The sequence below is a fragment of the Balaenoptera physalus genome (assembly GCF_965194825.1).
Source record: "Balaenoptera physalus genome assembly, chromosome: 2".
NCBI lineage: Eukaryota > Metazoa > Chordata > Mammalia > Artiodactyla > Balaenopteridae > Balaenoptera > Balaenoptera physalus.
In genome coordinates this window covers 83,768,165-83,781,985 of record NC_138883.1, presented here as the reverse complement: position 1 = coordinate 83,781,985, position 13,821 = coordinate 83,768,165, and the positions used below count along the sequence as shown (strand labels likewise).

The 13,821-nt window shown below is 44.2% G+C and overlaps 2 protein-coding genes and 1 long non-coding RNA gene across 9 annotated transcripts in view; 1 reads left to right on the top strand and 2 right to left on the bottom strand.

The window, feature by feature from the left end:
- The window catches only part of EIF2AK4 (eukaryotic translation initiation factor 2 alpha kinase 4), a 109,221-nt gene extending 108,476 nt beyond the window's left edge, over positions 1 to 745 (bottom strand). For all 3 annotated transcript variants that reach the window (XR_014257815.1, XM_082442882.1, XM_082442883.1), the window contains exon 1: positions 561 to 745. Coding sequence is in view for 2 of the 3 variants with exons in the window: in XM_082442882.1 (XP_082299008.1) it covers positions 561 to 704 (144 nt within the window). In the remaining variant the exon portion in view is untranslated. The remainder of the gene's footprint in view (positions 1 to 560) is intronic.
- A 273-nt stretch (positions 746 to 1,018) lies between these two features.
- The window catches only part of GPR176 (G protein-coupled receptor 176), a 113,458-nt gene continuing 100,655 nt past the window's right edge, over positions 1,019 to 13,821 (top strand). The window contains exons 1-2 of one of the 5 annotated variants that reach the window (XM_082443169.1): positions 1,019 to 4,228; positions 11,331 to 12,744. In XM_082443169.1, the coding sequence (XP_082299295.1) occupies positions 12,573 to 12,744 (172 nt within the window). In that variant the 5' untranslated portion in view covers positions 1,019 to 4,228; positions 11,331 to 12,572. Of the gene's footprint in view, positions 4,229 to 11,330; positions 12,745 to 13,821 lie in introns of those variants that run through there. The other 4 variants (XM_082443168.1, XM_082443171.1, XM_082443173.1 and 1 more) reach the window with 4 other exon arrangements.
- LOC309651113 lies at positions 1,681 to 11,334 on the bottom strand. Its single transcript, XR_014257932.1, has 2 exons — positions 7,249 to 11,334; positions 1,681 to 7,065 (listed from the first exon to the last, which is right to left on the bottom strand). It is a non-coding gene; the product is annotated as an uncharacterized lncRNA (long non-coding RNA).

The following is a 13,821-nucleotide window of genomic DNA, read 5'->3' as shown; positions in this document are numbered from 1 at the left end:
GCCTTGGAGAAAGGTACAGAGGAAAGTTCCTCCACACAGCACAATACAGGGAGGTTGCCTGAGGAGTACAATGGGATTACATGGTTAATAGTTTTGAACACAGACGGGAGGGTGAGGCTTCTGATTGAAGGCATCAGTAAGATCTGCGCAAGAGCCCCCAAAGCGTTCCCAAAGTTGCAGTGGGTCCCTATGAATGCGCTGTTGTATCAAACTCAAGGGCTTTCAGGGAGGAAAAAAGGCAGGACAGTAAGGAGGCAGGGAAGTTATGGAACGTCAGTAGGAATAAGAAACAGCGTGAGGTAAGACTGGAGCCGACGTGGGGAAAAGGGTGTAAGAGAATTCGGCCCAGTTGGGGGTTCTGGAGACCCGCCAAGCGGCTGCGGGCGCAAGGACAGAAAGTGAGCGTGGGTGGAATCGCGAGAGATGAAAGGACTCCAGAATCCTAAGTGGGGGTCGGCGGTTCGGCTCCGGCAGGGCCGGGCGGGCCTGGCCGGGGTAGATCGAGCCAGGGGAGCTGGGCCGCAGCACGCCAGCCCCGACCAGACAAGCCACGTTCCTACCCGTCCGCACGCGTCCGGCCGCAGGTCCTGGAAGTCGGAGCCGTAGATGGCCTCCAGGGCCTGCAGCTCGTGGTCCTGTCGCTGTGGGTAGCTCTCCGGCGGCTCGTCCCGGCCACGCCCGTGGGCCCCGCGGCCCCCAGCCATGGTAGTGCGGTGGGCAAGGCAAGGCAAAGCAGCCTTTTGGAGGTGGGTGGGCCCTAGGCGGGCTCCGCTCCGGGGGCGGGACCGTGGGCGGGGATCCAAGCCGGAGGCGGGGTCAGGGATGGGGAGAGCTCCGCGCTTGGGGGAAGGATCACAACCGGAGCTCCACGCCGGGAGGGGGCATGTGGGCGGGGCGTCGCGCCGGGGGCGGGGTCAGGGTTGGGGTGGGGCTCGGCGCCCAGCAGGATCCCCGCCGGAACTCCGCGCCCCGGGCCGGCTCTTGGGTGAGAAGCGGCGTCACGAACGCTATTAACGCGTGAGCAGCGTAGGCATGGGAGCGAGGCTGGGGGAAGGTTTAGCCCACATTCTGCTGGGGGAACTGAGCGGAGGAACCTGCAGGGGCGTGGGAGATCAAATCCATCAGAATGGAATGCCAAGGGGTATGGTTTTCACGAAATAAGTCTCTTTCACAGAAGTGCCTGCTGGAACTCCTTCACTCTGGCATGGGTAGGAGACAGGAGCTCTGAAGGGCAGACTTTGATGGGTTTTCCAGCCGCTTTGACTCACCTTAAGCCTTCCCAGAAGACGACCAGGAGTAAAAATCGTGACCGCTACTCCCCTCCCCGCCAGTTTTTTACCCTCGAGCTCGTCCCCTTAACCATAGATTCAACATCCCAGTGCATGTTCTCTGTTCCTACATGCCTACCCTAGGGGTCAACAGTACCACCATGCAATTTCAATTGAAAAATGTCTTTCCACTCAGGCATCTTATGAGCAACATTCCCATGAAGAGAATTATGTTGCATGCCCAGTTTACTTAATGTGAATTGAGGAGGTCTTTCTGTTATATCCTGTCTCCAACCAATGTTGATTTAGAATAATCATATCGTATTACCTCAAGTTAAGTTTAAGTGACATTTCCTTCTGTCTGCCTTGCTTACCCCTATACTATTTGCTAAATAATGATTATTTAAGTATCTTGCCGTCATCTATCTACTCAGTTGTGGCCAGATAACACAAAGGCACTAGTTTGACCCGAGGCCCCTTCAAACCATCTTCTCCTTCCCTCCCCTAGGGACCTGTTCTTTTTCCAGTGATGCCTGTCTAGGTAAATGGCACCACCCCCTCCCCATTGGCCCAAGCCAACTAAGAGTAATCCTGGATTCCCTCTCTCTCATCTCTCACATCCAGATAGTTACAATTTCTTCCATTCATCCACTTCACTCCATCCCACTGCCACTAACTTGGTTCAGGTCACCATCATCTCTTCCCTGGATGACTTCAACAGCTGGGAAACTAGTCACTGCTTTCATTCTTGCCCCACTTTAAGCCATTCTTCCTATTGCAGCCAGAGTAATGTTTCTAAATAAAAAATATGATCATATCACCCCAGTTCTTAAAATCCTTCCATTTCTCCATTTTTTTAAATTAAAATACTCTAGTTATGGAAAAATTTCACACATACATTAAAGTAGGGGAAATATTACAATACCCCCCTGTACTCATCACTCAGCTTCAACAAATTTAGAATCTTATTCAATCTTATTTCATTTCTCCCCTCTTCCCACCCCTCAACACAGACACACACACACACACCCCTCCCTAGGAGTGAATCTTAAAGAAAATCTCAGACATCATATCATTCTTTTTATAAACACTTAAGTACATATCTCTAACAGATAAGGACATTTTATGAACATAATACTGTCCTTATACCTTAAAAATATAACAGTTGCTTAACATTATGTAATACCCAATTTATGTTCAAAATTCTCCATCTGTCTAAAATTAGAATCTGTAGTGGATGCTGGACCTATAAAGGATATAATCAAAACAATCAGCAAAATTTGAAGGGGGTCTTGTGGATTAGACAGCATTATTATATCAGTGTTAACTTCCTGAGTTTACTGATTGTACTGTGCTCAAATAGAAAGTGTCCTTGCTATTAGGAAATTTCCACTCAAACCGTAAGGGGTAATAGGGTATTATATATACAATTAGCTCCCAAGTGATTCAGAAAATAAAGAGAGAGATGATAAGTCAAACATAGATGTCAACCATTGGGGGGAATTTAGGTGAAGGATGTATGAGAGTTCTTTGGATAATTCTTACAACTTTTATATAAGTTTGAAATTATTTCAAAGTCAAAATTTCACAACAAAAACCCTGGCAAACTGTTCTCCAAAGTGTTGTACTATATTATATTCCCACCAGTTTAGGAGGGTTCTAGTTACTCTGCATCTTTGTCAGTAATTGTTATTGTCAATCTTTTAAATTTTAAACATTGTAATTGGTGTGTAGTAGTATCTCATTGTGCCTTAATTTACATTTCCCTAATGATTAATAATGTTAATCAGCTTTTCATGTGCTTATTTGTCATTCATATATCTTCTGTCTGTTCATATCTTTTGCTCGTTTTAAAAATTGTATTTTTTATATTATTATTGAGTTTTGAGAATTCTTTATATATTCTGAAGTAAGTCCTTTATCAGATATGTAATTTGCAAAAATTTTCTCCCAGTCTGTAGTTTGCCTTTTCATTCTCTTAACAGTGTTTTACAAAGAGCATAGTTCTTACTTTTGAGAGAGTTCAATTTATCAGTTTTTATCTTTTATGAATCGTGTTTTGTCATCCTATCCAAGAAATTTTTGCCTAACTTAAAGTCACAAAGATTTTCCTCCATGTTTTCATCTAGAAGTTTTATAGTTTTCAGTTTTACATTTAGGCCTATCATGAGTTTTAGTTAAAAAGTTAAACATATACCTACCCTATGACACAACTATTCACTGCTAGATATTTATTTACCCAAGAGAAATGAAAGCATATGTCCATGAACAGACTTGTAAATGAATGTTCATAAACCCTTAATCGCCAAACTGAAAACAACCCAAATGCTCATCAAAAGTGATGGACAAACTTGTTTCTTGGTAAAAACAAATTGATATGTATCAATACAATCAATGGAACACTATTCAGCAATAAAAATAAATATGCTATCTATATAATAATAACATGGATAAATCTCAAAGTAATTATGCTGAGTGAGAGAAGCCAGACAAAAGAGTACATATTGTATGATTCCATTTATATAAAATTCTAAAAATACAAACTTAGTAATAGAAGATAAGCGATTGCCTGGTGTCAGGATGACAGAGATGAGCCACAGGGAGGGATTCCAGAGGGACAAGAAGAAACTCCTGGGAGTGATGGATATATTCATTATCTTGATTGTGGTGATAGTTTCACAGGTGTTTGCATATATTAAAACTGATCAAACTGTAGAATATATGCAATTTATTGTATGTCAATTATACTCTAATAATCTGTTAAAAGGAAAAGGTTGTTGTTGTTGCTTTGTTTTGTTTTACAGTGCTTTGTTTGTATTAGGATCCAACCAATGTCCACACATTGCATTTGGTTGCCCTACGTGAAATAACTCAGCAGTCCTGGGATCATTCGAAAGTAAAGACTGGTACTTGACTGGCTTCCGGCAGATAACCTCTAAACTCTTGGAGCACCCAGACTGGTAAGATTGTTTTTGTGTAACTGGGGTTCACAGTTTGTCAGGACACCCCAAGATTTCCTTATTCTCCAGGCCCTCCCTAAACCCTTAGATCAGTTCTCCAAGGAAGAGACTCTACTTCCTCATGCCCTCCCTGCTCCCCAAAAGTACATCTCCTGGTCTTGCTGTTTACCCTCAACTTCCCAAAGAAAAAATTCCAGACTGTTGGTCGTTGTGCCCAAATTTTAAAACTACATTCCCTTTCATTCCTGAAGGATATTTTCACTGGATATAGAATTTGGAGTCAGTGGTTCTTTTCTTTCAGCCCTTGAAAATGTTATGCCACTTCTTTCTGGCCTTTGTGATTTCAATTAGATCTCTGCTATCATTCACATTGTTTTTCCCCTATAGGTAAAGTGGCATTTCTCTATGGCTACTTTTAAAGATTTTTTTTCTTTGTCAGTGTCCAGAAGTTTGATTATGATGTGTCTTGGTATAGATTTCTTTGGGTTTATCATGTTTAGAGCTCACTCAGCTTCTTGAATCTGTAGGCTTATGGTTTTTGCCAAATATGGGAAATTTTCAGCCATTACTTCTTTGAATACTTTTTTGGACCTGCCCTCTTTCCTGTCTCCTTGTAGCAGGTAAAAGCACTTAATTGTTCTTAAAGCTCTCTGTGGCCTGGCAGAAGTAGGAGAGGCAAGGTGGCTCCTGCTGTTCAAGAAATTATGAAATAAAAATAGCATTTTTTTTTTTGCATCAGTTTGTGGGTATTTGTATGCATTTACATATTTATATACCCAAATGAATCTTGTCCTTCAAATTCTGGAATAAATTAAGTATATATTTTTCTTCCAAAGCTGTGCCATTACTTAGAAGTCAGACTGTGAGTCGTAGTATTTTATAGTCATATCTCATCTTTTAGCAAAGAAGATACGGTCTTGATCACTTAATTCACCAGAATTGGTCCTAGATAACTTTTGGCTCTATCAAAAAATTCAAATTTATTCTTAAAGGACATATTTATTACCATCAGCAAAAGAATGTTTCCTTTTATGATACAGGAAAGAATATTCCAACTTCTGAAGGTAGTTATAAAAGAGAGTCCCAAATACGTGTTAAGAAATCATGATATTCTTCAACAGTTAAACAGCTTCCCAGGGTGACTCCTTTAAAGGTGATAATATTCATGGATATTTTAGTTTTGGCATACTTGCTATTAAAAAATTAGTCAGGTTGCTTTATAATCACTATGTGTATATGTGTGTGTGCATGTGTCTATGTGTCTGTTTATATGAAATTGCTGAGGCTTTCTGGGGGAAGGGGTATTCAATCTCTCACCTTCCAGATATTCTTGATGAATGTAATAGCAATCTATAGGTGCAAGGACTATTACAAATTGGGAAACTGCATTAAGAGTTATAGATTCATATCAGTAGAAAACCATTTCCCAGTCCACATATTGAGATAATTTAGAATATGCAAATTATTAGTATTAGTAAATATAATTAGTAAATTATTATACTAATTACATTATTTACTATAATTAGTAAATTATTAGTATTAGCTTTTTTAAACAGATAATTTCTTTGATGGTAATTTAACATACCCCAAACTAAGAACCATAAAGTAAACGTATTTAGCCCAATAGTGTAAAGGCTAAATTGTGGACTTCTAAATCTTTAACCAAAAGCCATTTTGTCCTTTGTTAATTGCAAAGTAAGTGGTTCTTCCATTTTTTGAAATACAGGACTTGTTAGGCAGTGCTTTATTTATATCTACAAAGAGAGAATTCTTTAAAATGTTGAAAGATGATGCTTTTTTTCCCTTTTGATATTTGTTGTCTTTAAGCATCAATAAACAGGAATCAATCTTATATAGTTACATTTCATTGATTTCCTATCATGTGCCAGGTTCTGTTAGAGATTTTCATTAATTTGGTATTTTATTGTCCTCTAAACAGCCTTGCAATATAGGCATTTTAATCGCTATTTGGTAGAGGAGGAAACTGAGCTTAGAGAGGTCAGTAACTGCCCAGTGTCACAAGTGGAAATAGGGGAGCAGGCATTCAAACCCAGGTCAAACTGACACCAACATCATACTGCCCCCCTTCCCCCCGTCCCGGTTACTAGACTCTTTATCTTGAGGGAGTTGGTAGGTTTGCCTGTGTAAAGTGACAATCTGAGTATACTAAGCTTAAGTACTCCCCCCAAAAAGCTATTTAAATGACATAAATTTATTGGAGACCGGTATGTTTTTGGACATGAAATATTCCAGTAGTTCAATTCAAAGATGCCCAGAGACTTTATTATCAGCTACCACTTTCATTTTACAAGGATCTAGGATATCCTTATTGCCCCCAATATACACAGAGATTTTTTTTTAAGCCCTAATTCAATATCTTCCATTCCCGGGAAATAAAGTCTATGCTCTCTTAAATATGCAGGCCCCAGTTTTCATAACTCTATCTGCCAGGATAGGCTGGGTTATACTGTGATAATGAGCAGCTCCAAAAATCTTGGTTGTTTAGTATAACAAAGGTTTATTCCTTGCTTATATACAATTTGTTGTTATGTCTGGGTGGTCTCTAGGGCGTCCGCAACCCCCCTGCCACCCCCACCCCACACACACAATAAGGTGACTCAGAAACACAGGCTGCTTCAATATTTCAGCTCTTCAACACAAGTCCCCTTCCACAATCACAATGGCAGGGCAGCAGAGAGACTTGAAAATCACAACAAGCTTTTCACTGCCGCAGCTCAGAAATGACTCGTCACTTCTGCTCACATATCATTAGTCATTATAGTCACATGGCCCTGCCCATTTGCAAGGGCAGCCGAGAAAAATAGTCTTCTGTGTGCCTGGAAGAAGAGGAGAATGAGATACCACTGAACACTAGTAATGTTTACATAATAACCTGCATTGTTTGTGTCTTTTGTATAGGTATAGAATTAGCCATTTGGAAATAGAACTACTTATTCCAGATGGGTAGCCCGGGGCCATAAGGATCCCTCTTTCCTCAGCACACTGCTGCTTGGGCTTACCGACTCAAAACACTTCCAGCTTTTCTCTTCTCTCCATCTTTAGCGAGAGACCATGCAGGGACATTTGAGAGTGTAGTGTTGGGGACAGGAGGCAGGAGGAAGAGACCTTCAATGATGAAAAGGAAGAAGGAAGGGGAAATAAACCCATAGGCTCCTCCTCACTTCCCGCCACCTTCCCCTTGGGCTTTGCAATTATCTCAAATCCTATCCATCTCTTCTTTCCCCTACCCAGCTCCCTTCCTGCTCTTCAATAAATGCCCAAGAAAGTTGGAATCCAGGAATTCTTTTGAACATAAATGGATCCTATTTCATTCTATAGGTATGGAAAGATGTTATTAGCACCTACATGTAAATTTTGCCTATCACCACACCATGGGAGTATAAGAGAAAAAACAGAGAAGGAAATAGGCTTTTAAAAATTACCACAGAGATTTATCATAAGGAGCTGGCTCATGCAGTTTTGGAGGCTAAGTCCCAAGATCGGCAGTTGGCAAGCTGGAGACCCAGGACTGTCAATGGTGTTGTTCTAGTCCCGTCTAAAGGCCTGAGAACCAAGAGAGCTGATGGTGTTCTTCCAGTCTGAAGGCCACCAGGCTTAACACTCAGAAGAGCCAAGGTTTCAAGTCTGAAGGCAGGGAAAAGCTTATATACCAGCTCGAAGGTTGTGAGGCAGAGGAAATCCTCTTTTACTCAGCTTTTATGTTCTAGCCAGATCTTCAACTGATTAGATGAGGCTCACCCACAATAAGGAGGGCAATCCCTTTACTCACTCTACAGATTCAAATGTCAATCTCATCCAGAAGTATCCTCATAGACACACCCAGAATAATGTTTGGCCAAATATCTGGGCAACCGTGGCCCTGTCAAGTTGACACATTAAATTAACCATCATACCTATTTTCCCATGGCTATAAGAGGTAAAATCCCTAAGCAAATCCCAGGGGGTATATGATTAAGGAAGAGGTGATTGGAGAAAGCTTCGAGAATCTGTTCTAGTCCACATTTCTGTGTTCCCGCCTTCCCAGCACAGGGCATTAACGTTAGTTAAATGAGTGGATTACTGGCACAAGGAGAAGAGTAATTCTTGTAAACACTGAGAAGAAAGTAGACCTTTGGAGAGCTAGGTAGACCTACAGACTGAGTAGGGCCTCCCTGGGAGTCCTTAATCCCCAGAGCCTCTCCTTCTTTTTGCCCCACTCTGCCTGGGAACCCTATCATCCTGTTTATTATTTCTATAGGGAAATGGATCCTGAGCGCTACACAACTAACTTTAAAACTTTGGGAACACAAAGTGTGTTTAAGCTGGGAGAATGCCTTCTTATACTATTCATTATGGGAGAAAAATGTAAGGAAAACTTACTACGCATTATCTAAGAGCCAGAGGTTGCCTATTTTTTTATTCCATTTTCTATTATCTGCTTTTAGTGTAGCTCCAGAAAGTTTTGGATGAAAATTAGCTAGCACATAAATGTGTAGGCTGGTGGTCCTAATCACCTGCCTTCAGCTATGGCTGTGTACCAGTTTGCTGCCAGGTGTTAATATTGGCTAGCTCATATCCCCGTAATACCTGTACATGGTCAGTAACTGAAGAGGACTGTAATTAATTTATGTGGTTTTTGACCTCTTCCGGTTTCATTCCAGAAAAAAATATCTAAAAACGAGACCTTTGGAAGGATTTTTTTGATAAAAGGAAAATAGATATTATGGCAGATTTTATTTTCCTTAAATGACTGCAACAATCTCTCTCATTCCACCTGCTGTTCTTACAATATGATGGACACTCCCTCCACTGAGAGGTGTAGTCTCTGTCCTTTCCCCTTATATGTGGCGGCTTTTGACTGCTTCTACAAATAGAGTACAGTGGAAGTGATGTTCTGTGACTTCTGAGATGAGTCATAAAAGTCGGCCACCTTCCCGCCTTGTCCTCTTGGGACCCTTATCTTGAAATGCTCACTTTTGGAACATAGCTGCCACGCTGTAAGAAAGCCAAGCAGCCACAGGGAGAGGCCACATATAAGCATCCCAGCTGACAGGCCCAGCTGAGGTCCCAACAACAGCCAGCATCAACTGCCAGACATGTTAGTTAACAAGCCTTCAGATTCCATACCCTGGCTTTGACTTTGAGCTGCCCCAGTTGATATCATGTGGAGCAGAGATAAGCAGTCCCAATGGGTCTTGCCAGAATTGCATATTTATGAGCAAAATAAGTGATTGCTGTTGTAATTTAGGCCACTAAGTTTGTGATGAGCAGACAAGTATAAATAACCCTACTATAGACATTTGACATATATTTAAATCATGTCCAATCAATCTTATTTTTTTATTAGAATATAGTTGCTCTACAATATTGTGTTAGTTTATACTGTACAGCCAAGTGAATCAGCTATATGTATACATATATCCCCTCATTTTTGGATTTCCTTCTCATTTTGGTTACCACAGAGCACTGAGTTCCGTGTGCTATACAGTAGGTTCTCATTAGTTATCTACTTTATACATAGTATCAATAGTGTATATATGTCAATCCCAATCTCCTAATTCATCCCACCCCCCCTTTCCCCCTTCTTACATCAATATTAAATTATCTTGTAATCAGTGAAAATTTCATATAGCCCATGGCCATAAGAAGTATACCACTCTGATCTCATCCTTGGTCCTATACTGAGGAAGGCAATCCTTCCTCAAGTCTGAGAATCACGGTGACCCCTCAGTTTATCAGGTTATTTCTTTTTTTTTTTTTTTTGGCTGCGTTGGGCCTTCATTGCTGCGCGCAGGCCCTCTCCAGTTGCAGGGAGCTGGGGCTGCTCCTCGCTGCGGTGGGCGGGCTCCAGGAGCACAGGCTCAATAGTTGTGGCTCGCGGGCTGCAGAGCGCATGCTCAGTGGTTCAGGCGCATGGGCTTAGTTGCTCCGCGACATGTGGGATCTTCCCGGACCAGGGATAGAACCTGTGTCCCCTGCATTGGCAGGCAGATTCTTAACCACTGCGCCACCAGGGAAGCCCCTATCAGGTTATTTCTTGACTCAACTAACCCCATACCCTAACACCAGTTTACGGGCTGGAGAGAATTTACTGGTATCTTCTCGGAATACAAAACGAGAGGTTTCTTGCTTTATTAAACACTCTTTACATCTGAAAAATTGAAAAATGTTTTCCTCACATTTATCCCAATCCTTTTTAGTAGTTTTGAATAGGGATGGCAAGTGATGGTGAGTAAACGGGTATTTTTACAACTGTCACTACACAACTCATTTACACATCTTCCCTAATCTTTCCTAAGGAGTGTGCTGGATATTGCTGAATTATTATTATAAATTATGTTTTGTAATGACTACAGTGTAAGGGGTTTCATCTTGAAAAATATGTTTGGACTCCCAGAACAAATTTTAACTGCTGGAAATGACTTATGTTTTTGAAAATACAGTTTATCATTAATTTTCCTTCCATTTCTCTTTTCTTTTTTTTTTTTGTCTCCAAAATGTTCAAAATACCTGCTTACATAGAGAATTATGTGCAGGTATTTTGAGAATCCAAAGATGTACAAGACATGGACCTTCGCCCTTTCAAGAAGAATAAGTAATAAGGGTTAATAGGGAAAGTGAAGTAGCCCTATGGTAGCACGATCAGCCTTGGGATAACCAAGAAATAACTCTGTAATTTTAATCAATTCGTAAGAGTTATTGTCGTGGGACCTAGTCCTACCAGTCCATTTGTCAAAGCCCTCTACCGTGTCCTTCACTCCTGAAAAAGAAACAGTTCTCATAAGGTCAAACCAGGCAAAATTTTAGTTGTCTTTTCTTATTTCTCCTTTTCTCTTCTCCCCTGATCCTCTCTCTGGATGCCATCCATACCCGTTCCTTGTTCCATTCGGCTTCTCTTTACCATTTTTTCTTGTTTACTCGCTCATCCCAGCTTCCCAACCGTTTGCATCAGCCCGCAGGAAGTTGCTCCCTCCTCAACGCTTCATTCCCAGAATCCACCTGACCGGGTTGTATTGTGTACATTTTAGAAATGAGACTCAATGAAAAGGCCCAGGAAACCGGGCACTGTATTTCTAAATCCCATCTTTCTTAAATGCTTCAGCTACACCCAAGGCCCGATGGAGGAGACTGGGCTCCTTGCCCAGGTGCCAACGACGTGGAATTATCAGCCTCAGGCAGCCCCAGCTGACGAGATAAGGAGCAGTAATGACAGCAGTAAACGAGGCGAAGCCCCGGAGGAGCCGCGAGCTTCTTCACGGCAACCAGACATGGATCCTCCGCCCCTCCCACGCTCCCCGCCTTGGCTATCAAGATCGTGGGGGGGGGTCCAAGATGGCGCCGTCCCTCCCGCCCGCGGTAGCCTGGGCGTGGGGGCGGGGCCAAGCGTGTCACGTGATCGCCCCGCGGGCCGCGCGCCCCCAGCCGCCTCAAGCGCGCGCAGGCAGTTTGGTGATCTCGTAGAGGGTGCCTCTTCCTTTCCAGGGGCGTATTCTCGTGTCTTCGCAAAGTCTGGAGGCTCTCTCCCTGCAGTCGAGGGCCGGAGCGGGGCCAGGAAAGGGGGCACTGGGCCGTGCAGAGGCAAAGGGTCTGTGGAACGAGGTCCCTGCAACCCGCGCCGAGGCAGGAGGTCGGAACCCCCAGCGAGGGGCCGGGCCGGAGAAGCCCTCGCGGGCGTCTTGGAGGACTGTCGGGCGCTGACGGCGAGGCTATTGGGGAGGTTCGGGGCATTCCACCTTGGCCATGGGCGGCGTGGGGACCCGCAGGTCCCCTCGGGGCTCCGAGCATTTGACTTGGGCATTTTCCGGGTTTCCCATCACCACGTAGCCTCGAAGCCAGCAGAACTGAAAAAAGGCTGCAGTCCAATGTTCTCTTGCCTCTGAGGAGAGGGGCTGAGCCCGTCCGCTGGAGGGGACTCGAGAGGGCTGCCCCGGGGGTGGCCAGAAGCAGAGGTTGAAGAGGGCGGCGGGAGCGGAGAGCGCCCTCCTTGACCATCAAATGCCTCTTGTGTTTCTCTCTCTGCTGAGTGGGCTTGGACGCGCTGACCACGCGGGAGGAGGGACGGACGACGCTCGGCGGGCTCTGACCGTGCCGCCTTCATGTGGCTGCTGACGGGGACCCCGGAGGGAACGGGCATGGGGCGAAGCCTCGCCCTCTCCGCTCCCCGCCTCCCGGGCGCCGGGGCTGGCGATGTGGAGACGTGAGGGGACCCGCGGCTGCTCCGGCTTCTCCAGGTCTCCACCAGGCACCCCCGTGTTCCTCCGCGCCCGAGGCAGGAGAGAGTGGCGCGGAGGTCCGAGGCGGGCGCACGGGCGGGCTAAGACGGAGCTGGAGCTCCAGCCTCGCCATGGGGCATAACGGCAGCTGGATCTCCCGAAACGCCAGCGAGCCGCGCAACGCGTCGGGCGCCGGGGCGGAGGGCGCCAACCGCAGCGCGCTCGGGGAGTTCGGCGAGGCGCAGCTGTACCGTCAGTTCACCACCACCGTGCAGGTCGTCATCTTCATAGGCTCGCTGCTCGGTAAGCCGCCCGCGGGGGCGCCTCCCGGGTGGGCTTCCCCGAGGGCGCAGGCTCGGAGAGCCGGGATCGGGGGTCGCCAGAGCCGCCGTGGGTTTCGGGGTGCCTGGCAAAAGTGCAGATAGTTGAAGGAGGTTTAAGAATGTCAGGGTATCTGCAGGGAAGTTAAGCAGGGAGGGTCGACTCCAGCCTCCAAGCTGGAAGCAGAAGAATTCCCGTAGGGCTTGGTCCCGGCTGGAGGTTGGGTTGCCTGGTCCTGGGCGCCAGGCGGCCCTTGCGGAACGCTTCGGGATGGGCACGGGGTTGTGCCTATCACATGCCTTACCTCCCGGGTACCAGGGCGGAGCTCTGGCTCGACCTCTTGTTTACAAATAGCGAGCAACAAAGCTTCTGTTTTGTTGCTGGTGACTGATGTGTTTTGCGCTCCCATCTATTCCCTGTATATAATTTTTTTTTTTTTTTTTGCGAGAGCCTTATTTTGCGCGTTTTTTAAATGGCTGGCTTCTTCGGAACAGCAACCTGCTGGTAAACAAACCTGTGGAGTTAAACTCTATGTTGCCTTAGATATTTTTAAACCCCTAAACAAAACAAATCCCAATCTACTTCTTTCCCTATTTTTTTTTTTTTCTGAAGTACAGCATAAAGACAGGATAAAAAACACAAAACACCACACACAACAAATTTAGGAATACTTGTTAGGGAAAGAAAAGATCAACGAACTGAAATGAGTGGTTAGTAAAAATGTCCACTAGTGTGAGAATTACTTGTACTTCTGGTAGCTACTCTTTAAATGATAAATGATACAATGAATATTCATTTTTGTTGAGATTTGTTGAACATGTTGCATATTATTTGTAAATATGTGGCTTCCTTTAATATGAATTCTCTGATGTACCATTTATAAGGATGTAAAAAGATTGTTCGTAATTATGTGTGATATTATGGCCAAGAGCAGTCCTAAAGTTTCAAAGTAGGAATAGATTACTTTTTTGTAGACACCTGTGAATTATTATGGAAACGAAGATAACTGACATCAAAAAGACTATGAAACATCAACTATACTTCAATTTTAAGAAAGAG